The sequence below is a fragment of the Jaminaea rosea genome, assembly GCF_003144245.1.
Source record: "Jaminaea rosea strain MCA 5214 unplaced genomic scaffold BDZ90scaffold_5, whole genome shotgun sequence".
NCBI lineage: Eukaryota > Fungi > Basidiomycota > Exobasidiomycetes > Microstromatales > Jaminaea > Jaminaea rosea.
This window is the reverse complement of record NW_020289979.1, coordinates 801148-823457: the sequence shown is the minus strand read 5'-3', so window position 1 is coordinate 823457 and position 22310 is coordinate 801148. Positions and strand designations below refer to the sequence as shown.

The 22310-nt window shown below is 58.5% G+C and overlaps 8 protein-coding genes across 8 annotated transcripts; 4 read left to right on the top strand and 4 right to left on the bottom strand.

Moving 5' to 3' along the window:
• Nucleotides 1–10: 10 nt before the first annotated feature.
• On the bottom strand, nucleotides 11–1250 carry BDZ90DRAFT_231945 (hypothetical protein). The gene has a single exon (XM_025506061.1). The coding sequence runs from the start codon at nucleotides 1007–1009 to the stop codon at nucleotides 83–85; it is 927 nt and encodes a 308-aa protein (XP_025362798.1). The 5' UTR covers nucleotides 1010–1250; the 3' UTR covers nucleotides 11–82.
• Nucleotides 1251–1870: 620 nt separating this feature from the next.
• On the bottom strand, nucleotides 1871–2442 carry BDZ90DRAFT_226902 (hypothetical protein; the record flags this gene model as incomplete). The annotated part of the gene is made up of 3 exons (XM_025504729.1): nucleotides 1871–1987; nucleotides 2148–2210; nucleotides 2296–2442. 3 exons carry the CDS (start codon nucleotides 2440–2442, stop codon nucleotides 1871–1873), a joined length of 327 nt encoding a protein of 108 aa, XP_025362797.1.
• A 3454-nt stretch (nucleotides 2443–5896) lies between these two features.
• Nucleotides 5897–11178, top strand: BDZ90DRAFT_226901 (hypothetical protein; the record flags this gene model as incomplete). The annotated part of the gene is made up of 13 exons (XM_025504728.1): nucleotides 5897–6010; nucleotides 6194–6301; nucleotides 6780–7106; nucleotides 7265–7510; nucleotides 7771–7911; nucleotides 8037–8121; nucleotides 8212–8299; nucleotides 8334–8476; nucleotides 8571–8733; nucleotides 9054–9539; nucleotides 9641–9915; nucleotides 10563–10757; nucleotides 10907–11178. The coding sequence occupies 13 exons, from the start codon at nucleotides 5897–5899 to the stop codon at nucleotides 11176–11178; spliced, it is 2643 nt and encodes an 880-aa protein (XP_025362796.1).
• A 584-nt stretch (nucleotides 11179–11762) lies between these two features.
• Nucleotides 11763–12202, bottom strand: BDZ90DRAFT_260003 (hypothetical protein; the record flags this gene model as incomplete). The annotated part of the gene is made up of 2 exons (XM_025508215.1): nucleotides 11763–12005; nucleotides 12074–12202. 2 exons carry the CDS (start codon nucleotides 12200–12202, stop codon nucleotides 11763–11765), a joined length of 372 nt encoding a protein of 123 aa, XP_025362795.1.
• Nucleotides 12203–12494: 292 nt separating this feature from the next.
• Nucleotides 12495–12933, top strand: BDZ90DRAFT_164520 (hypothetical protein). The gene has a single exon (XM_025503636.1). The coding sequence runs from the start codon at nucleotides 12559–12561 to the stop codon at nucleotides 12823–12825; it is 267 nt and encodes an 88-aa protein (XP_025362794.1). The 5' UTR covers nucleotides 12495–12558; the 3' UTR covers nucleotides 12826–12933.
• A 46-nt stretch (nucleotides 12934–12979) lies between these two features.
• BDZ90DRAFT_219306 (hypothetical protein) lies at nucleotides 12980–14576 on the bottom strand (the record flags this gene model as incomplete). Its single annotated transcript, XM_025504395.1, has 3 exons — nucleotides 12980–13690; nucleotides 13759–14372; nucleotides 14441–14576. The coding sequence occupies 3 exons, from the start codon at nucleotides 14574–14576 to the stop codon at nucleotides 12980–12982; spliced, it is 1461 nt and encodes a 486-aa protein (XP_025362793.1).
• A 730-nt stretch (nucleotides 14577–15306) lies between these two features.
• Nucleotides 15307–16846, top strand: BDZ90DRAFT_231940 (phytanoyl-CoA dioxygenase). Its single transcript, XM_025506060.1, has 3 exons — nucleotides 15307–15836; nucleotides 15904–16478; nucleotides 16575–16846. The coding sequence occupies exons 1-3, from the start codon at nucleotides 15549–15551 to the stop codon at nucleotides 16714–16716; spliced, it is 1005 nt and encodes a 334-aa protein (XP_025362792.1). The 5' UTR covers nucleotides 15307–15548; the 3' UTR covers nucleotides 16717–16846.
• A 320-nt stretch (nucleotides 16847–17166) lies between these two features.
• Nucleotides 17167–22310, top strand: BDZ90DRAFT_274487 (putative nik-1 protein (Os-1p protein)). The gene is made up of 5 exons (XM_025508842.1): nucleotides 17167–18774; nucleotides 18848–19501; nucleotides 19579–19920; nucleotides 19991–20382; nucleotides 20460–22310. Exons 1-5 carry the CDS (start codon nucleotides 17525–17527, stop codon nucleotides 22064–22066), a joined length of 4245 nt encoding a protein of 1414 aa, XP_025362791.1. The 5' UTR covers nucleotides 17167–17524; the 3' UTR covers nucleotides 22067–22310.

Sequence of the window (22310 nt, the reverse complement as noted above, 5' to 3'; positions counted from 1 at the left end):
AAGGCATGCATCCGGTGACGTTAGTGACATTAACAAGCATGAGATACACACCGCCCAACGCGCTATGCATCGTCGTCCTACATCAATCATCGTCATCGGACTCGCCGTATGTCGAGATGTACTGGCTCTTCCTCGTGATCCTCCTGATGTCGACCTCCATCTTTGCCCCGGGGTAGCAGCCGGTGCCCACGCTCAAGCTAGTAATTGGGGCTGTGGGTTCGAACGTCACGACGAGGAAGTCGCTCTGCCACTCGTTGGGCTTCACGTCTTGTTCGCCAAGAGACTGCCTGCCAGGGGTCTCATTGTTGAGTTTGCCTTTGAAGTAGCAGCCCTGCCCGGTCGTAGGGTTCTCGGTGAGGGAGCGCAGACGGAACTGGAAGTCGGACTCCCAGAGCCAGTTTTCTTGGCCAGGGGTCTGACGACGTGTCTTGGACGAGTCGGTGCGCTTGTCAATGATCGTGCCCCCCGTCAACCCAGTACGCGAGATCTCCCCTTCCCCGGTGAAGCGCGCCACATATCCGCCAGGAGAGTCGGCGTCCGCAACCACAGTGACGGCCCCCGTAGATGTCCAAGGTCCGAGTGTGCCCGAGGAGAAGTCGGCGTCATTGCCTGACTCGACGGCAGGGGCGCATTTGCCCGTGACACAGACACCGCTCTTGCAAGCGGAGGAGGCCTTGCAAACTGCACCATCGGCGGATTTGGCCGGGTGAGGCTCCGGGTGTGGATGAGGGTGAGGGTGAGGGTGAGGGTGAGGTTGAGGGTGCTTGGATGGGTGCTTAGCAGGGTGCTTGGCAGGGTGCTTTGAAGGGTGCTTGGATGGATGCTTGGACGGATGGGCGCGAGCCTCCAGCGAGTCGGGGCCGAGCTCGATGGGGCTGGCGGAGGCAATGCTGCTCGTCAGGGCGAGCGCGAGAGCAAGGAAGGGAAGTGAGATACGGGGTAGCATTTTGACGGTAGAGGATTGTCTTGAGGGGTGCTGATGTTGTTGATTGGTGCACTCCTCGGCCATGACACTCGCCCTTTTGTACCTTTGCTCCTCATCTCGCAGAGCGCTACAGCGGTGGCCCCTCACCCTTCCCGCATCATTCGCCCACTGACTTCCCACTCTATGTTCCACTGCATCGACGCGGGAGAGTCACCTCAACATCTTCATCCCGTCATTCGAGCTCCGGACGCTATTGCGAGCGTGGAAAGGTCTGTGCGTAAAGGCTAGTGGTGAAGAGACGAGATTGAATTTTTGGTCCGACACGGGACGTCAAAGTGAGGAGGCCCGAGCATTTTGCCTGCCTCGCCTTCCTCTCGCCTGACCCCGCATTTGAGATCTCGCGTCGATCTTGAATTTGGCTTCTGCGCCACCCGAATTTCCGGGAGCGGAGCAGGCGGAGAGAGATCGCTCACACAGATTCTTCCCTTCTCGCCAGCAGCGTTCCCGAACTCTCGATACAGAGCGTGTAGTACATGGCTCTGAATCGGACCTGCTGAAGCAATGAAGCGTCTCGGCCTCGCTCCATCTTTCGCAAAAGTGCAAGGCCTTTGGTAGGGCTCCAGGTCTTTACGACCGCGACGCGAGGAGATTACGGGCAGTGTCAATCCATGGTCGTGCCACAACGTTGCCCGGAGGCGAACAGTGGTCAGAGACGAGATGACAGTGCACTATCTAGCACTGATTGGGCTCAAGCGGAGCAGCTTTGATCAGGGAAGAAGGGGTCGAGCTTGGACTTGAGAAGTGAAAGAAGCGGTATCGAGTTCGAGCGCGGCAAGGCAAGAGGTGTACGGCTCTGGCAGCTAGCAGCACCCGATAAAAAGCAGTGATTCATTCGCATCGATAGGGCGCTGACTGCGTTACGTCTCTGTTCCCCTCGCAGTCTTCTTATTTCACCGCAGATCCTTGACTCGCGTACCCAGGAATCGTGTGGGTGCTGCGGCAGTTCTTCCTTGCCTTCACTGTGCCTTGCACCTTCACAGCACCTTCAGCAAGCGCTGCCGACTACGCCGTAACAAAGGCAGCAAGCCAAACAAGCTTCAGTGCAGTCGCCGCATTCATCGCACGAGCTGCGAGAAGCCAGAAGCTCCTGTTGGGATGTGAAATGGGGCACGCCGGATGGTAAAGAAGTTGATGCAGCTCGTCCCGCTTTCCCTTGACTCACTCTTTGTCGGAGCCTATTCTGGTCAGCTTTAGCCCGAGACTTCACGCTAGCCTTCAGCGTGGGCTGACAGATTGCAGCGAGATGAGTGCAGGATTGTCCGTCAGCGGGATGCCGAGACGATCATTGCGCATACCAAGTGTACACTCACGTCGAGCTTTGCGACGTGAGCCTCCAACTTGAGCTGGTGCGTGGGCTCACCCTTGGCCTCGAGGTCAACTTCGGCCGAGGCAATACTAGCGAGAGCGAGCCGGCCAGCGACAGCCACAGCGGTCAGGCTGAGAAAGATCAATCGCATTGTGAGCTGTTGGGTGAGTAGGCTGGGCGTTGTTGGGTCTGAGAGTATTTTGGCGGTGTAGGAAAGCGAGGGAGTCAGTCTGGTCAAATGGCTGTGTTTATACCACCAACGTGACCTCTGCACTCGAGGCTTTGCGAGGTAGTCGATCCGGGGGCAATTCCCACGGCAAGTGAGTAACCCCGGCGAGGGCAATCCGAGTGTTTTCTGTGCGCAGTTAACCTCGTACGCGATCAGTCTCGCCTGGCCCACGCAGTTGTACGTGGCTATTCAGTGCCGGCTGTCAGTGCAATCCGTGTGTCTACCCACAATGCCGCCGCGTCCCTTTGCCTCAGTAATCAGGAGCAAAAGCTGGGCCGCTCAGTCACGGCAGCGGCACAGCTAGTGATGGAAAGCAGGGTGGTCTTGAGGTTGAGGAGAGAAAAGGCGTCGAGTTCAAGAGAAGAGGGCGAGATGGGATGCTACTCACGTAGTGAGTAGCATCAGAGCGAAACCGGCGCTCTTGTAGGTGAAAGTGGCATGGCGTCGTCTGACCTATGTCTCTGTCTTCCCGGACTTCTTTCCAGCGCTGCCGACCTTTCCCCGTCTGACCAGACTGCGGCACCGCGGCCACCGCGGCGCTGCGTACGCGTCTTGTATTCCCCAATCCATCCACCTTCAGCAAGCGCTTCCAGGTTCACCATAACAAATGCAGCAGTCGACACACGGATCGATGCAATCAGAACATAGCTGGCACGAGCCACGAATGGCCAAAAGGTCCTCCTTGGGCGGACGATTGAGGGCGTGAGGACGCATCAGCTCCCGCCAGCCATGTGCCCTTTCCGCTCAACTCACCCTTTGGCGAAGCTTCATCTCGCTACCTTCAGCTCGTTGCATGATGCTAGACTCAAAAGTGGCCTGCGGTGTTACAGAACGATGTGAGAGGAGAAAACTCGATCAGCACGAGGCCCAGAGGACACTAGGGTACACCATCTGGGCACCAACGTCAAGCTCTGCAATGCGAGCCGCCAGCTTCAGCTTCTGCGAGCGGTCTTCCTTGACCTCGACTTTGAAGTTACTGGCAGCCAATCCAAGGTGTCCAGCGAACGTGAGGCCGATGAGTATGGCAGTTTTGACTCTCATTGTGTGTACAAGGTGGACAAGAGTGGGACAGTCGGGTCGAGCTGGATACTGTATATACCACGATCTGGACCTCTTCCCTTGATGCTCTGCGACTCCTCGATCCGAAAAGGAAATTGCACGACAATCGAATGACCCTCGTTTTTGAAGACAAATCATTGGCTCTGTCAAGGTGCGCCCAAATCGATGCGTATCGCCTCATCGGAGGGTCCACAGAGCTGGACACGGCTGATCAGTGCGACACGAGGGCAATGAGGTCATCCGGTCTGGTCAGCGCCCATTGCAAAGGCATCTGTGCGCACTCTGGCGTTGCACAAGCACTTACAGGCGAGAAGGTCGAGCGCTGAAGCCTCACGGCGCTAGCTCTAGCAGAAGGTTACTGGCTAAGAGCTTGGCAAGGTCAAAGCATGAGTGGATGGATAGCGTATTTCAGGTGAAAGAGAAATGGTCGACGAGGTGGAAAGAGTCGTGCTCTAGCAGATGGTGACATCGATGAGATGGACGCGATTATGCCTTCAGCCCCTCGCAGCTGCCGATCTCGCTGCAGCCCGGCTTTGCAGCGGTCCCTCAGCGCATTCCTAGACATCCGACCCGCTTTCTACCTGCCTTTCACCTTTAGCAAGCGTTGCCAGGGGCTCCATAGCAAGAGCAGCATGCCTTGCAAGGGGTAAGGCAATGACCACAGTCATCGCAAGCGTCGCGAGTAGTCAAAAGCTCCTCCTGCTCGACGCAGATGGTAGTGGGGACGCGTCAGATTTGGTGAGGTAGGATGTGCCGTGCGGGCAATAGCGTCGAGATCGTTGTTGGACACTCACGCCCTCAAGAGTGGCAAGACGAGCCTCAACCTTGGCGTCGTGAGGTGTGTGGACGGCCGCAGCAAGGCCAATGAAGGCGACGGTGAGCGTGAGGATAGCGGTGAAACGCATGGCTGTATGCGCGAACGAGAGGGGGTCAGCTGTGACGTCGTGGTCGATAGACCGTGCTCAACTCACTGTTTGCTTGTGAAGTCGCGCAGGACAAAGCTCAGTCGTGCTCGAAGGGAGTGCTCAAAGTGCTGAGGGGAGGGGATGTAGGAAACCAGGGGCTTTTGTAAGATTCGGGACCAGTCGTCACGAGGGCGGTCGACGAGCGGAGGGGCACCTCCGGGCGGCCAGATACTCCTGGAAAGCAAGCGCAACCACGGCGCTCGACCAGCGGAAGGGCACATCCGGGCGGCCAGATACTCCTCGAAAGCAACCTTGACCCCATGATAAGCGGTGGAGATCAGCCGCAACGAGGGTGCCGGTGGGTCACGATGCTTGGCTCGGCGCGGCATGCAGATAGCGGTCGCGGAGGAAGATTGAGCCGTAAGAGATCTACATTGCCGCTCACGCTGGCGCTCGCGGTGCCCGTCGATCCTTCGCCTTTGATCGAGAGTCTTAGCATGTAACACGATGGGGCGGAGTCAATGGGAAATCTGTTTCAAGTTGTGATGGTTGAGCAAAGTAGGATGGGAACAAAGCGAACTGGCGGAGTCGCACAGGCTCGAGGGCGGGAGCAGCCACGTGGGACGGAGGACGGAGGAGGGGTTCGCATACGAGGGGCCTCGCAATCCAATCCTCCTTGGCACCTCGCTATCTCCCTGCATCCTCTTTTGCGCCATTGCTGAGCTGCCTTTTGCCTTCAACACCCGCCCTCGCAGGTACAGCATGCGCTGCACAAGCCCTCGCATCCAGCGCAGATCTCACAGTCAGTAGCGCGCTGCTTCAGCTCGTCCTGGTTGCGGTGTGCGATTGTGCAGAGGTTGTTCAGCGCTCGAAACACAACGGCGCACTGCATGGCTGTCGTCGCCGACTCACGCCTTCGAGACCTCGGAGAGCTTTCTCAATCTTGTACTGAAGGGTCATCGTGGCCGCATGAACGGCGCTGACGTAAGTCAGAGCCGCCAGTAGCATGACGAGGAAGAGAGGAGCTCGCATGTTTGACGTTTGATGGTCTGCAGGAGAGCGCGACCAGGTGAGATGAGCTGCTGCATGAACATCAAGCATCTGTCCACTCACTTTCAGAGAAGGCCCGGCTTTGAGGCTGGAGCTGCTCGGAGAGGCTGGAAGTCGTTGTTCGTGTTGAGGCTGATTGGCAGGTTGGGGGTTGAGAAGGAGCCCCTTCTTGTAGCTTTCTCATCCTCCAGTCAACTTCAAATTGGCATCGAGACCCACAGCTCCATCGCTCACAAGTGTCCTGGCGGACGACGCCGTAAGATGACAATCATTGGGATGCCGATGCCAAGGAAGGCCGGCTGACACCCTCCGTACTGCTCGCGGGCTTGTCACGGCGCGTCTTCGCTGATAGCGGTGCGACCATGGCGGCCGGTAATGATGAGCGGCACCTCGGCCAGCCTGACCACTGCCTGCGGCACATACCTGCTCAGCTCGCGAGCTCAAAGCTGCGCGCCAAGGCGGCGGTGGGCGCGACAGTGAGGCCACACCATCTGGGTCGCGACGGCATCGCCCGCGAATCTCATGCCGAGACGAGGTCATGGTGCCAACCACAGGATTGCCGCCGCGCCAAGCGCCGACCTCGGTCTTGCTAGACCGAAGAGATATTGTTGCCCGCGCGATTGTGCCGTCTCATGATACCATCGAGCACGGTCGGACAGCGTGACGAGGTGTCGCTCAAATACGAGATGGGTCCAGACGCCGGGAACAGCAGCATGGTCAGGTCCGAGATCGATGCGGGCAGTCAACTTCTGGCGAGCTTTCCGCGAGTGTGCTGAGCGGCGTGCAGTGCACATAATGATTGGCGGTGGTGATGTGTGCCTGTGCCTATATTGCTCGTCGGAGGGTCGGCGGCGCGCCGACATGGCATGCCTGCTGTTTTGCCGAACAATGCGGCCCCCCTTCCTCTGGTGTTTGCGGCCCGTGCAACCAATCACATATCTTGTCTCCCTACCCCTCGCTGCCGTCTCCTCTCGATCCACACAGCACCAGCATGACCGGCTGAGCTCACATCGACGAGATGATACACCGGACAAGCAGCTTCATGACAGACACCACTCGACTACAGTACACGCGTGGTCGAGTGGAAGAATGTTGAAGCAAAGGTGTAGATCAATACAAGACAGCAGAGGGAGACCTCATCCTCGTTTGGGTCAATAATCACGGGGAGAGGGGTCCGTCTTCATCAAGGAACATGACTTTACGAGCCTCAACAACCTATGAGGAAGTCGACGACTTGGCGCTCAGCACGCGGCGCTCCAAGCCTCCAACACAGCGCTCTTCACATCCACGGCGGGTCAGAGCGGCAACGAGGAAGAGCTATCTGTCCCTCCCGCTCGAGCCACGCTGCTGCAGCGTTCAGCGACGACTTCTCACTCTCAACAGCAGTCTACGATCGAGCACATTGAAGCACTTGACACCGAGAGTGAAGCGAAGGAGGAGGCTGCCTTTGCTGAAGTTGCTCGACGGCTCCTGCAGTCCGAGACTCTGCTCGAGAAGCACGATCTGCGCCTTCTGCAACAGTGCGATCTTCAAGCGGAGCAGCGTCGACTGATCAAAGAGCTGCAGAGGGAAGTCAGCGCCCTACGTCAGCCTGGCGCAACCTCTGCGGATCAAGACCCGCGAGCGAGCAGCGTCAAAGCCGGAGCCGTTCACTAGCAAGAGCAAGACACTTCATTTGAGTCCTGATACGGTGATGGTCCCGACCTGATGCCTCCTCTTCGATAGCCTAGCAAATCCATGGCGCCGGTCGGCGCATCGAAGAAGCGCAAGTCAACGGCTTCGACCAGAGGGCGCGGTACTGTAGTGCGGCAGACCTCACCGTTCGAATGCACTCGCCCAATCCCTCGCTGCAGAAGGGGCCAAGAGAAGACGCAAGCAGAGAAGGACGGGACGGACAGTGCGCGAAGTCAGCGAACGGCAACGTCGCAAGTCCAATGGAATCGTTGCCGTCACCGGCGCTCAAGCTCCTGGCCATCGTGAGGGGCAGCGCCACCAAGCACGGGCGTCGACGACCCATGGCTGGCACCATTTAGAAGCAATGGCGGGGCAGCTCCTCCCACCGTAAATGCAAATCGCGAGGTCCAACAATGACATCGGTGAGCGCTTTCGGACATCCAGCTGGCTCGCGTCTTCTCTTGAGCATATCGTGCTGACCATATGTCCCCCAGATGACTCGCCAATGGCAGACATCGATGAGCCACCGCCATCCTGATACCCCGGCCCTTCTCGCTCTCAGTTCCTGTCATCATCCTCGCTGAGCTCCGGATCGAGTCTGATCCCAAAGCGGCAAGAGGCCGGAGAGACTCGCACCACCAAGAACCGAGGCATCAGAGACCGCTTCCTGGCGATATGCCAAGCAAATGTGCAGCTCGCGATGGTAAGGATCAGCCTCGGCCTCGCGCGAGGGAAGTGTCGCGCTGCTTGGTGGCGTCGTCTCAGGGCTGCAGTCCGAACGACTGGCTTCAAGGCAATCTGTCTTGCGTCTGTACCAAGGCGCTGTAGGACATCGAATCCTTGATCAACTGGTTTTTCGACACGGCAAGTGAGACAGATGCGCAGCCGGTGTTGGACCGCCTGCAGCAGCCTGGTACGCTCTCAAGCCGGCTCGAATACCTCACGCGACGTCGCCTCGTCCAGAGCTTTCCCAATCTTCACTTCACCTATCTTATGCACCCAGCCATCGACGGCAAGAGAGCCAGCTCGGGAGCTCCTCGCGACCATCTGCAGCCGCTGCGCGCGTTTGCACGGTCGCCCTCGCGGGCAAGGTGGGAGATTCTTCTTCAACTCGCTCTGGTCTAGCACCCTGGGCATCAACGAGGTGAGGTGTCTCGCTGCGACGATCACGAGCGGCTGGGAGGATGAAGCGGCGATTGCCATCCATACTACCAACATCGGGCTGAGGCACCACTCGGCTGATTTTTTTGGCGCTGGCTCTGCTCGACGTATCGAAGCGACTCCTTGAAACTGCCAGTAAGCAGGTTCCTCACCGGCGAGCAGCAGGCCGTCAGAGATGCAGCTGAGAACGCATTGACACAGCACTGAGGGAGTACACGCGGGAAAACACACAGATGCTATGCGTGATCTGCCAGTTCGTCAAGATGGACTACTCTGACGAGGAAGCGCGCGTCATGGTCCTGAATTATTCTCGCTCGTGGCGCAAGAAACAACCGGTGCGAACGGTTCCAGCGATCGACCCAACGTGGGCAAGGACGCTCGCTGCGGAGACGAGCCGTCAGCCTCCCCCTCCCCCTCCCTCCGCAGCAGAGGCAGCATCCATCGAGCGCCTTGCCCAATATGCGAACGCTCGCTTAAAGGGTGGGGCTAAGAGACGTGGCTTGCCCTACTCTCTGACGGTAGAGGCAATTCAGAGGATGCTGTTGGATCGACGCGCTGGTCCCGGGCTGTTAATCAATGGAGACGGATCAGTGTGGCCAATGCCATTGCGTACTTTTGATCGCCTCAACAACAACCTGGGCTACACACCGCGTAATACTCGGCTTGCGACGATGGCAGATACAGTAAGTGGGGTCGTGGCGAGTCAAATCACGACGAGATGCACTTCACCTGGCACGACAGCATGAATCACGACTTTGTGGAGGAGAACGCGCGAGAGGCAGTGCAACGAGTAACCATCCCCTTCTCGGATTGGATCAGCGTCAAGCCTGTCGACTTGGATGCCCTTCTCGACGCAGAGGGCTGGAGCGCAGACAAGGACAGCGACTACGCGCGCGACGACGACGATAGCAGCGATGACGTTGGCCGTCCGCTCGCCGCTGCCAATTTGCCGTCGGAGGAAGATGACGAGGGGGACGATGTCCTTGATGAGCCGATTCTCCCCGTTTCGGCGCTCCAGGCGGGCGACATCCGTCTCGTCCATCATCATCACCTCCCGGCGCTGCGACGTCCCACTGGTCCCCTCCGCGAACAGACACGACGGCGCCTGGGGCAAAAAAAACCGTTACGACGGCCTGGGTCGAAGGAGATGGGAACTGCCAGCTCCGAGCGGTGGCACTGAGCGCTCCGCCTCGTGATGGTATACCATGGACTCACCAGAGCTTGAGAGCAGCTGTTTTCGCTGCGCTGAGAACGACGCCCTGGCGCGTTAGAATCGAGCCCCTTCTGGATCCCGACGTCGACTATGACGTCTGTGTTGATCTGATGGAGCTCAATGAGACCTACGGAGACGACTTCACTCTGCAAGTGATGCCCGAAATCATTGGCGCTGACATCGCCTATGTCACAGATACGCCCTTTGTCGCTGCTCGTACCGACCACCCCGGCCAGAACCCGCATCGCAGCTTTGGTATCTTCCGCTGCAGCCAAGATGGAGAGGACGATGGAGGACCGGACATTGCAGCTGTTGGAGTCTGGCATGACCGAAGTGGGGTTGGCCATTACACGACCATGTTCTAGCTGGCCATCGAGCACACTCGCGCACATCGTCAGCGACTCGTCAACTCTCGATCAGGCTCGAGCACTCCCGCATCCACTCGACCGCCATCGAGTGTACTCGAGAGCACACTTGGCACCTCGCGATCTCCCTGCATCCTCTTTTGCGCCATTGCTCAGCTGCCTGTTGCGCTCAACACCCGCCCTCGCCGGTACAGCATGCGTCTTTTGCACACATAGCCTTTGCTCTCTCGCCAGGAGACGGTGAGACAACGTTGTTACGCCACCACGCTGCTGCAGGCCTGTTCGCCGACTTAGATGGATACGCGTGGCCAATGCGTATGGCTATCCTTGACCGGATCAACACCCACCGCCCTGTACTGCACGACGTGGGCGAATGAGGTGTCTCGCATTGGTTCATATGCTATAAGATGAGACGCCCTTCAAGCTCTCGCTTGAATCTGCCGTCAAAGTAATGCAAAAACCACTCCGTCGCTGATGGCATCCACGGCCTGTACCTCTACGCCGCTGCCAAGACGAAGCCATCTCTGTGGCAGAACCATTCGCAAAGTACCCCTCGCACCTTGACATGGTGGACGCGCTGCCAGCAAAACCCTGGCATTGCTCAATTGGCCGCAGCGAGTGAGCTGGATAGCTCAGCGAACGTCCTCGACGAACGTGCTTTTGGGGTTGCTCTGTCTCAAGGCGACTTGGAGTCAGACGATGACTCCAGCGACGGAGGCGAATGGCTTGGCTCAGAGGACAAGACCATACTTTCGGCGGGCAACAGCAGCGACAGTGAGGAAGATGAGAGCGACGCCATGCAGCTCTCGAGTGAGCCTTGGCGCAACGACGAACGCACCAGCTCCGCAATCTCGACTCAACTCGCCGCACAACCTAGTCATTTGGGCCCTTGCGGGACGATCAGGCCGATCACCAAGGCCTTCGACTCCACTCAAATCGCCCAGTATCACTCGTCGCAGCCATGAGCCCAATCGCGACGGAGCTCATCGACCCGCTCCTCATCCTCCCAGGGGAGCTCCACCGCATGTCTGTCGAGGAGTACGCCAACTCCAAGCATACCAACTACAACAGCATGCCGATCAAGATGTTGGGAGTGGCCTTCCTCCTCCGCCGCGGAGGGCACGGCATCGAGTTGATGCCGCTGAACCCATACTACTTGGGATACTGGCTTGGCGACGGAGATCATTCCAAGCCCGCTATCACCAGCAGTGATGCCAAGACGAGGGCGTAGCTCACCAAGGTGATCGAAGTTTTCAACCGAGAGCGCGGAAACTTGACCCTTCTCAAGCTTTAGGTCGAGCTCGATCCAACGCCCTGTCGACCCAGCCGTGCTGGCGCCTGCAGATTCGCTCGAGCCAGTGTGGCTTCAGCAACACGCGTCAAGATGTGCGGTCCAGTTGCTGGCGAGAGGTACTCACAGCGACCTGCGAGAGGAGGAACAAGAGACTCTTCGTTTTTCATGCAGCGCACATACGAGTCAAAAGATATGACGGTAGTGTGATCAAGAGTCAACGGATACGCCGTCGGCTTTGAAAGAGAAGAAAATTTGATGATAGGGCGGCTTGCCGGACATGTTGCCACCTGTAGCTGTCTGAAGCGCTATCGTTCGAAGAAATGAAATCAACGGTAGCTCTTGAAATAGTAACAAAGACATTCTTGACTTGTCCTTGCCCGCGAGCTTTTTGAAAGTGGTGGGCCTTGTCCCTTCAAAGCACCTGAAGGCATCATTAGCCTCCTCTGCGGCAAAGTTCAAAGATGGAAAGGGGATTCGGCGTTGAGTGTAAGAGCCTGTAGCGTCGGGACCACCGCACTGGCCTAGATGAGTTGAAAGTGGCTGACAGAATCTTTGGCGTCACTCCTACGCTGCAGGCCAATTTTAGCGGTGTCGCTGCCCCGAAGGTCGGCCACAGACGCGTCCCTGACCTTTACGAGGGGCTCCTCGACCTCGCGCATCTCGAGGAAAGCATTCATTGCAGCCCTTTCATCCAAACAGTTGTGGTAACAGAGGCAGCAAGCCGAGTGCACGCCGACGGCACTGCAAGCACCGCATGGGTCAGGCTGGAGGAAAGGCGACTAATGTCAGCTACGGTCTGAGGAAGGTGCAGGACCCCCCTGGCGCAACTCACGGGCTTCTGCGGGTCGTCGCGCTTGGCCAGCAGCTCGTTGACAGGAGCGGCATCAACAGACCACATGACAGTCATGCCGACGAGATTGAGGGTCACAGCCAGCTTGAGTAGAGGGCGCGCGAATTTCATGGTGGCTGTGAAGAACGCGACGCGCGTCAGATGGCGTGCCGCAGCGCGAAAGCATCGATACTTACGTGGAGCAGGTGAGACTTCAGTCTTGCCTGCTGATGGTATGGCAATACGATGGAGAGAAGAAAGCTCACAATGCTCAACGACTTCTTAGAGCCTGTGCGTACATCCAGGGTAAAGGGCGTCGCCGTCTTTGCTTCTGCGCTCGGATCGAGTTTTGCACTTTCGCACACGCGCGCTGTCTTTCAGCTTGCGGACATGATCGATTCGGGGCAAGTCCTCCAGACTGTCAGTCGCAAAGAGGGCAAGGGCTCATCATCGGAGAGTCAGCGAAGCGTGAGAATCGCAACAGCTTCATGTGGCAAGCACCGGCGCATCACTGCAACGACTCTCTGCTATCTCTATGCCCTTTGACGACCAAAATAGCCGAGTCTGAGCACCATCTGATTGTGCCTCCGTGTGTCCAGCACAGCGCCAGAGCGCCTCAGCCAGAAAGTCGATGCGGCTCGCAACGGAGACCTCGAGGCCAATCAGGCGCGTTCTCACGTCTACGACGGCGAGATTTGACGTCCGTCAGCCGCTCACGATGCCCTTGCGCAGCCAAGTACTGCCGAGCAGAGTAGTGAGCGATGCTGCCCATGGGAAAATCAGCTCGTTGTGTGCAAGACCGGGCTGATGGGAAGAAGCTTTACGATTGCAGGTACGGTCAGATAGCAGTGACAAGACCGTGAGGCTCCCCTGCGCGAAGATCGACGAGCGTCACGGCCCATTACCCTTCTACGATCCAGGACTTGCGCAGCCGAAGGACGTCGCTTGCGCAACGGCGAACGTCTCCTTGATGGATAGCCCACTTCCCCACATACCCAGGCAAGCCATGGACAAGCTCGCCAAGAAGAGCACGAGATGCGCCCAGTTCATGACCTGCTGCTTGAGCGAGCCAGTGAACAGTGCACGACGCCAGCGGCTCACGCTGGTCCACCCGTCTCTTCTCCTCGGCGTGGTGCCAGGTGTGTACGCCTCGTCCTCTGCCATGGCCAAGATCTGCATGTCCATTCCCCACTTGAGGAGGAAGGGGAACGTGTAGGAGAATTGAAGAATGCAGACGGCGGCGACGATTCCGGCGATCGTCTGGATCTGGGGAATGGCGCCTCCGATGACAAAGGCGAGGGGCCAGAACACGGCGTTGCAGAGGCCCCAGAAGGCCCAGCCGCGCTGTGTCATGAGAGCGGGGCCTTTGCACCAGCGCTCGACGATGGTCGAGTAGCAGAGCTTGACGGCGATGTTGCCGTAGAGCAGTGCGGCAATCGTGCCCGTGGTGAAGCCGACGACGTTACCGAACGTCTGCATGCTGTAAGGTGAGACGCCGTAGTACGCGAGACTTTGCGTGAACTGGCCCTGCTGGCTGTAGACGACCAGGCCGATGAGGATGTACAGGCAGAAGATGAACGTCTGCGCAAAGGACATGGCCTTCCAAAAGTCCCAGGGGCGCTGCGAGAGTGGCGAGGGGAGAGGGCATCAGCGTAATGACAAGACAGCCGCAGTCCGCACGTACGCACCTTCATCTCGCTGAGGAAATCGACGAACACCATTGCACCACCGTAGCTAAAGACGAGGTTCATGACACCGTTGACCTTGGCCTCGAGCGCCTGTTGGACAAAGGCGACGGCCATGACGGGCGCCCTGTCGATGCCATACGACGCCTTGGCCGCCTCGTAGTTCGGGGGCGAGGTGGTGACGAATCCGATAGTGGCAAAGATGAGGACGACATTGAGGAAGACGGATACGTTGGAGAAGAATCCGACGCCTCTGAGCGAGCGAACGGGGCTCAGGAGCAAGCTGATGATGAGGAAGATGAGAATGACGACGACGAAGCACAGGTGGTGGTTGCCCGGCGCATTGTCGATGATCTGCGCCATGGACTGGGCGTTGGAGAGTAGGATTGTCCCGCAGTTGACGACGAGCTGGATGATCATGAGAACATCGCTGAGCGCACGGCCCGGGGCGCCGAAGATGCGTCCAGTCAACTGGCCGTAGTTGCGAACGGGTAGACGGTCGCTGTCCAGACGCAGGTATAGGACGGAGAGGAGGTTGCCGCAGTACCAGGCAGCGATGGCGAGGAAAAAGTAGAGGAGCGTGCCGGGAGCGTAGCCGAGCTCGCGGAATCCATAGGCTGCGCAGAGGAGGGCGGCGTGTCAGAACAGGTTCCGCGTACGTCATGTCAGTCGCCGCGGCATTCACGAGTGGAAAAGGGACCAAGGATATCGGTCAAAATGAGGTACGTGGCCGTCACCGCGGACACCTTGCGAAGGGCTCTCCTGTTCTGCAGCTCCTTTGCCGTCGACTCGTCAATACCATCTTCGACGGAGAGGGACATGTCCATCGGCTTTGGGGCTGCCACAGCAAGCTCGGGGGAAGGCGCACCCCACACGAGCCTGAGCAACCCAGTTCGAATCGACTCGTGCGGGCTGAGCTTGTCGCCTTGGGGAATAACATCGTTCTTGGAGTACTGTGCATCGGCGTAGGCGATCGATTCTTCGAGGTAAGGGTAGGCGATATCACTGACTGGCGCAGGCGCATTGGCATGGTCGTGGGCGGTGACGCTGGCTTTCTCATCTGTGCTGCTGCTCAACGTCTTGTCGCCCGCGGCAGGCGTTTGCTGAACGGGATCGTCGATTGGGAAGCCCATCTTGGTGAGGCGTTTGGGTGTAGGGAGAGGATGTGGGGAATGCGAGATCGTTGCACTGCTGTCTTATACGGCGTCCTGTGAGATAGCGGCAATGTGCGCAGGCGAGGAACAGGCGAGTGTACACCCGCAATTACGAGCGTATCGCGCGAGGGCCCCATTGCCCTGCACGCCATGGCCCCTTTGCCGCCTGTTTAGCGCGTCTCTCCCTCGTATCCAGATTGAGGGCGCACGACGGCGATTTGGCCGGCTATCTTGGACATGACGACTCAGCAGCCGCCGGGTATGCACGACGAGCTAGCAACCGGCCTAAAGTTGCCGTTCGTGCCGAAGAGTGGGCGGGCGGTCACACGATTGACTGGCGAAGTGTGGCGAAGAGGACGAGTGGAACATGATGACCAGTGGCGGCCTTCGCAACGTCCGAGTGTCTCTCGTGCTGCCAGGGACAGCAACGCAGTACGACGAATAGCAAGGTGGAACGCAACTTGTGGGCAAAGGGTCGGCGCCAGAGCGACGTAGCCCCCGAGAGCGCTCTGCCCTCGGCCTCGTTATCCGGCCGGCAGTCCGATTGAGAGCTTCCCCGCCTTTGGCTCTCCGACGCAGCGACGATTGGCGGCAAGCGCGGCTTGTCCACTAATCGCTCACATCTTCTCGAGCGCGACCATGACGACAACGACGACCGGCGCCCTCACTCGCGAACAGCTGGATCAATTCCATCGCGATGGCTACCTCCTGCTGCCCGACTTCTTTGACCCTGCTGAGCCGCTTGCTCAGGCTCGCCACCTCGTCAAGAACTTCTCCCTTGAGGACCACCCGCTGACAAAGTTCACCAACGACCTCGACGATGACCGTCATGCGCGCTACTTTCTCGAGTCGGGCGACAAGGTGCGCTACTTCTTCGAGGAGGGAGCGCTAGGTGAGGATGGTCAGCTCAACAGACCGAAAGATCAGGTGCGCATGCGAGATTGTGGCGGACGCACGACAGCTTGTATGCTGATCCATCTTCCCTTATCGCCAGGCGGTCAACAAAGTCGGCCATGCTCTTCACGCCCATGACCCAGTCTTCCACCGCTTCTCCTTCTCTGAGAGACTGCAGAACCTTGCTCGCTCCCTCGACGCTCATCGAGATCCCCGCGTCCTGCAGTCGATGGTCATCTGCAAACCCCCAGCGATAGGAGGCGCCGTACCTCATCACAACGACTCGACCTTCCTCTACACTGACCCTCCGTCCGCCATTGGCTTCTGGTTCGCCCTCGAGGACTGCACGCGTGACAATGGCTGTCTGAGCTTTATGCCTGGCTCTCACCGCTGGTCGAAGACACATAGCGACGCAAAGAGCGCGAAAGCGTCACGACCGCTCGAGGCGGAGGGCGTCGCAAGGGAGCACGGCCAGCCTCGAGGGATTGACCGCCGCTTTGTCAGGAGACAGCCAGATGGAAAAGGTGGAACACACTTCGTTGATGTCGACAAGGGCGAAGAGCTCGAGTGGTCAGACGAGGAGGCGCAGATTGGCGAATGCAAAGCAGGGACTCTCGTCCTTATCCACGGCTCAGTGCTGCACCAGAGCAAGATGAATCTGAGCGACAAGAGTCGGTGCGTATGCGCGAGGTCTCTTGAACCGGTCAGCAAGTAGCTGACGCACTCCATTCTGTCACATCTCACGCATGCCACGCACGCCCTCTCGCGCAGGTACATCTACACTTTCCACATGGTGGAAGGCGACGAGTCGAGGGCCAGGTACGACGAGCTCAATTGGCTGCAGCCGACGGAGGCAATGCCGTTCAGTCAGCTGTACAGTCCTCCTCCAGCGCCCTCGTCTGTACAGGCGTGAAGATGAAAAGAAGCGAGCAGAAGTCGCGTTGTGTAAAGATAGCCCCATTCGCAGCAATCTTTGTCTTGTGTCATCTTCGTCTTGCAAGCCCGCGACCGTCGTCATCGTTTGTCTCCTCTTCGCCCTTGCCCTCGTAGCGCAGCATCTTCTTGTCCCGTTTGTTCGTCTCGCTCGTGCGTGCGTGCGTGCATCTGCGTCTGCGTCTCTCTCTGCCTGCAAACGAGTCGGTGTGGTGTGTGTCTTTAGAGTCCCGCTCCTCTGCCGCCTCTCGTCTCGGTCCGCTCGATTGGACTCAGTCAGTCGATGACCACATGGCGAAATCGCGCTGTCCGCCCGCCCGCCCGCCCGCCCGCCCGCCTGCCCGCTTGGTTGCGCCCAACGCCGCCTGCGCCTGTTGGGTTGAACAGCAGGTGTGAGGGCCGTAACTGATCCCGGGATCCCTGCGACCCACGCGCTCCTTCTCTTTCACTATCCTCGTCGTTACCATTGCCGCTTGCCTCGACCATCAGTCTGTCGATTCTCCCAGCGGTTAGGCATTGCGCCCACGCCACTTCATCGCCCCCTCCCCTCCTGGCGGACCTGGCGCTTGAACCAATAGAAAGCCGTGCGGCACGACGCTCACGCTCACGACAGCCGCGCCGCTTCTCGCCGTCTTCGCCGCCCTCGCTGCCCCTTGTCCTCGGAGGTGTGAAAGCAGGCTCATCATCATCCTCATCCCTACATCTTAGCGGCAAATCGATCTCGACCGTCTACCCATCGCCTCACGCCAGGCGCGTGATCCTCTCACTCCACCACTTCTTGGCCTACCATGGCTGCCGTCGCTATGCCCTCGTCCAACGAGGACCTCTCACGCCAGACATCGTCGCCTCTGCCTCATGATGCTGCGCTCATGCCTGGCAATTTCATCGACCACCTCTACCTCATCACAGGCAGCATTCTCAAGACGACGCCGCCAAAGAGCTTGCAGAGCGCCTACGGCTCCCCGCTCAACGGACATGAAGCTGCGGGCTCCTCATCAGATGGCTCGTCCTCGTCGTCGGCGTCAAGTGTCGTGACGCTGCCACTTCCTCGCTACCACTTTGAAGGCGGCAACGAAAAGACGGCAGAAATCGAGGCCAATATCGGTACCCTTGTCGAAAGGCTGTGGCGCGCAGAGAACCAGCTCGAGATGATCGCGCAGTCTCATCCGAACGCTCTCACCAACAAGGGTCCTGCAGAGTCGTCTGCTCCAAGACCGATCCCTTCGCGGGGGCAAGAGGGCGGTGCGAAGCGGGAAAGCGACGAATACGAGGCTCCAGCTGGCGCAGCCGCCACCTCGGCCAACAGCGAGCGTCGATCCAGCTTCGCAAAATTCCCATATCCCATCTCACAAGACCACCCGCAGTCTTCCTCCTTCCCGCTCTCCTACCCGCTCGGTATGGGAAGCGACGGTCCTGTTCTCCTCGCCTCAAGCACGGCAGACCCAGAGTCAGCTGTAGGCGCCTTTGAACGATATAGCGATGAGAGCGGGCTGAGCGCCCAAGATGAGCTGCGACTCCTCAAAGCTCAGGTACAGGACATCGCCCGTGTATGCAAGGCCGTGGCGTTTGGTGACTTGTCCCAGCATATCACCGTACCTGTCCAAGGTCATGTCATGGTCGAGTTGAAGGACATCATCAACCAGATGGTAGATCGGCTGTCCGTCTTTGCTACCGAGGTAACGCGAGTCTCCCTCGAAGTAGGGACCGAGGGGCGATTGGGCGGACAGGTAGAGGTCGAGGGCGTAGAGGGAAGATGGAAGGAGCTCAAGGACGTCGTCAATCGCCTCGCCGCCAATCTCACCACGCAGGTCAGAGGAGTCGCTACCGTCACAAAGGCCGTGGCTCGCGGAGACCTCTCCAAGAAGATTGAGGTCGAGGCGAATGGAGAAGTGCTGGAGCTCAAGCTTACCATCAATGTCATGGTGGATCAGCTGCGACACTTTGCCAACGAGGTGACCAGAGTCTCAAGGGAGGTCGGTAGTCAAGGAATGCTGGGAGGGCAGGCAGATGTGCCTGGCGTCGAGGGTGTTTGGAAAGAGTACGTGCGGGTGCGACGACCTTGTGCGTGAAAGATCAACTGCTCACCCTTCTCTCACGCTCGTCGCGCGCAGACTCACCATCAACGTCAATCGCATGTGCTCCAACCTCACCGAGCAAGTCCGCAGCATCAGCGTCGTCACAACCGCCGTAGCAAAGGGCGATCTCACGCGCACAATCGACATCTCAGCCGAGGGAGAAATGCTCCAGCTCAAGGACACCGTCAACTCCATGGTGGGACAACTCCGCGTCTTTGCCTCTGAAGTCGTACGCATGTCCATGGAGGTGGGAACGTACGGCAAGCTCGGCGGCCAGGCTGTGGTGCCCAACGTCGAGGGAACGTGGAAGGACTTGACCGAGAATGTCAACAAGATGGCCGACAACCTGACCTCCCAGGTCAGGGAGATTGCACGCGTTACAAAGTGCGTTGCTGAGGGTGTCTTGACCGAATTCATCAACGTCGACGTCAAAGGCGAGATCTTGGATCTCAAGATGACGGTCAACAACATGGTGCGACAATTGAAGCGACTCAGTGACGAGATCATTCGCGTGTCAGTCGAGGTCGGTACAGAGGGGCGCCTGGGAGGGCAAGCCAACGTCGACGATGTCAAGGGCCAATGGCAAGTGCTCACGCAGCGTGTCAACATGATGGCTAGCAATCTCACGACGCAAGTACGAGAGATCGCCACTGTCACGACGGCCGTAGCAAGAGGAGACCTGTCAAAGACGTGAGTAGGCGCGTAGAGGCGGAAGGGCTCTCCTAGTACGATCGACTGACCGGCTCCTCTCCCTCTTCGCCCCGCAGCATCAACGTTGAAGTCAATGGCGAGTTCCTCGACCTCAAGGCCACCGTGAACAACATGGTGGAGTCACTTCGCACCTTCTCGACGGAAGTTACGCGCGTCGCCAAGGAGGTTGGAACAGAGGGCAAGCTAGGCGGTAAGGCTACTGTACTTGGCGTGGGTGGTACGTGGAAGGACCTTACCGAGTCGGTCAACACTATGGCTGCCAACCTCACCCTCCAAGTACGAAGCATCGCTGAGGCGACGACGGCTGTCGCGCGGGGAGACTTGACCAAGAAGGTGACCATCTCCGTCTCGGGCGAGATTCTGGATCTGGTCGACACCATCAACAATATGATCGATCAGTGAGTGCGGCTTGCGTCACAGTAGGAGGGGGAATTGCATCTGACCGTCATCCTCGTTTTCGCCGCGCAGACTCTCCTTCTTCGCCTCCGAAGTCACCCGCGTAGCTCGCGAGGTAGGTACGCAAGGCAAGCTCGGTGTACAGGCACAAAAGAAGGACATCAGAGGCAAATGGGCAGAGATCACGGACAATGTGAATATCATGGCCAACAACCTCACATCACAAGTGCGAGCCTTCGCTCAGATCACCGCAGCGGCCACCGATGGAGACTTCTCGCGCTTCGTCACCGTCGAGGCGTCCGGTGAGATGGACTCGCTCAAGACGAAGATCAACCAGATGGTATACAGTCTGCGTGATTCCATTCAAAAGAACACCGCGGCGAAGGAGGCGGCTGAGCTGGCGAATAGGTCGAAGTCCGAATTCTTGGCGAATATGTCACACGAGATCAGGACGCCAATGAACGGTGAGCGAGCGCAGCGAGCGCGGCGATCAGCAGCCTCATAGAGCAAGCACTGACATCGCACTCCCACCCCTCGCTAGGCATCATCGGCATGACCGCCCTTACCCTCGAGACCGAACTCTCGCGCAGCCAGCGTGAGAACCTCGTCACAGTCTCAACCCTCGCGGGCAACCTCCTGGCAATCATCGACGACATTCTCGACATCTCCAAGATCGAAGCCGGTCGCATGAACATCGAGGAGATTCCCTTCTCCCTGCGCGGCATAGTGTTCTCCGTCCTCAAGACCCTGTCCGTGCGCGCGACACAGAAGAAGCTTAACCTCATGTACGAGGTAGCGGCCGACTGTCCCGACCCGCTGATCGGCGATGCATTGCGTCTCAAGCAGATTATCACCAATCTGATTGGAAATGCGGTCAAGTTCACAGAGGCTGGGGGCAGGGTGGCGCTCAAGTGCTCATTGGCGAAGCTCATCTCACCCACTGAGGCGATGCTGGAGTTCTGCGCCTCGGACTCGGGAATTGGCATCAAGCAGGACAAGCTGGACGTCATCTTTGACACCTTCTGCCAGGCTGATGGGTCGACGACGAGGAAGTACGGGGGAACGGGATTGGGATTGAGCATCTCCAGACGGTTGGTGAACCTGATGGGAGGCGATCTCTGGGTCAGAAGCAACTATGGCCACGGGTCGGACTTCTTCTTCACCATGGTCGTCAAGATTGATCAGATCTCGCCGGAGCTCGTCATGGAGAAGCTGCGTCCCTTTGCCGGTCGCAACATCTTCTGGCTGGACACCCTCCGCGACACGACGGGCGTTGAGCAGATGCTGCTTTCACTCGGCCTGCGCCCCATCACCGTGCACAGCGTCGAGGAAGCGGCCGAGCGGACCAAGGGTATCATGCCGCGTATCGACGCCATCATCGCCGACACGTTAAGCGTTGTCGAGGATCTGCGCACCATCGAGCATCTGCGCTACATTCCCATCAACCTCGTCTCACCAACGATGTTGACTCTCAATCTTACGTACTGCCTCGACCACGGCATTTCGTCCTACATCAACACGCCGGCAACAGTTGCCGACCTGCACTACGCTCTCCTTCCCTCGCTCGAGTCATCTGCAGCCACGCCGTCGGAGGCCAACAACAGCGAAGTTTACGACATTCTTCTCTGCGAGGACAACCGCGTCAACGTGGTCATCGCCATGCGTATGCTTGAGCGAGAAGGGCACAAGGTCAGCACGGTATCAGACGGCAAGCAGGCAGTCGATGCCGTCACGACGGGCAAGTTCGATGTGGTTCTCATGGATGTGAGCATGCCCGTCATGTCCGGCATTGAGGCGACGAAGTGTATCCGCACCTTCGAAGAGTCACAAGGCGTGCCTCGCACCCCAATCATTGCACTTACAGCGCACGCAATGAAGGGTGACAAAGAGCGATGTCTCGCGAGCGGGATGGACGAGTACTGCAGTAAGCCCCTCCGCAAGCTGGACCTCCTGACCGCCATTAGGCAGGTGACGATGCACAAGCGCAACGCACTCATTAGCTCAGGAGGTGGTGGGACCACTTCGTCAACAGCGAGCGCACTTGCAGGTCTGAGCCCGAGACAACAGCAGACTGCAGCAGCGGCGGCAGCGGCGGCGCAGGCTGCAGCACTGAGGGCACAAGGCGGTGGACCGACGGGGTCTACGTGAGCGATACCGACGTCGGGATCGGGCAACTCGCTGGGGTATCAATCGCAATAGATGCGCGCGCGCGGACGGGCGCGAGTGACGATGACCGGCGGCGATGATAATGTGCGGACTCTCCCTTCCCCCTTCCCCATCAATCGCTTCCCGCCGTGTCCCTTTTTTCTCATTGGTGTATCAAATCGTAGCGTGCTCCCCTCTGTCGCGGTCCTCATCATTGCGCTCCAGAATCATACATGATCATCAGCAC

What these genes read in the sequence shown, in the direction of transcription:
- BDZ90DRAFT_231945 (XM_025506061.1), bottom strand. Translation starts at nt 1,009, where the DNA reads ATGGCCGAGGAGTGCACCAATCAACAACATCAGCACCCCTCAAGACAA.
- BDZ90DRAFT_164520 (XM_025503636.1), top strand. Translation starts at nt 12,559, where the DNA reads ATGTGGCAAGCACCGGCGCATCACTGCAACGACTCTCTGCTATCTCTA.
- BDZ90DRAFT_231940 (XM_025506060.1), top strand. Translation starts at nt 15,549, where the DNA reads ATGACGACAACGACGACCGGCGCCCTCACTCGCGAACAGCTGGATCAA. An exon ending in TCAACAGACCGAAAGATCAG is followed by an intron (nt 15,837 to 15,903) that starts GTGCGCATGCGA and finishes CCTTATCGCCAG; the next exon opens with GCGGTCAACAAAGTCGGCCA. An exon ending in AATCTGAGCGACAAGAGTCG is followed by an intron (nt 16,479 to 16,574) that starts GTGCGTATGCGC and finishes CCTCTCGCGCAG; the next exon opens with GTACATCTACACTTTCCACA.
- BDZ90DRAFT_274487 (XM_025508842.1), top strand. Translation starts at nt 17,525, where the DNA reads ATGGCTGCCGTCGCTATGCCCTCGTCCAACGAGGACCTCTCACGCCAG. An exon ending in GTCGAGGGTGTTTGGAAAGA is followed by an intron (nt 18,775 to 18,847) that starts GTACGTGCGGGT and finishes CGTCGCGCGCAG; the next exon opens with ACTCACCATCAACGTCAATC. An exon ending in AGAGGAGACCTGTCAAAGAC is followed by an intron (nt 19,502 to 19,578) that starts GTGAGTAGGCGC and finishes TTCGCCCCGCAG; the next exon opens with CATCAACGTTGAAGTCAATG.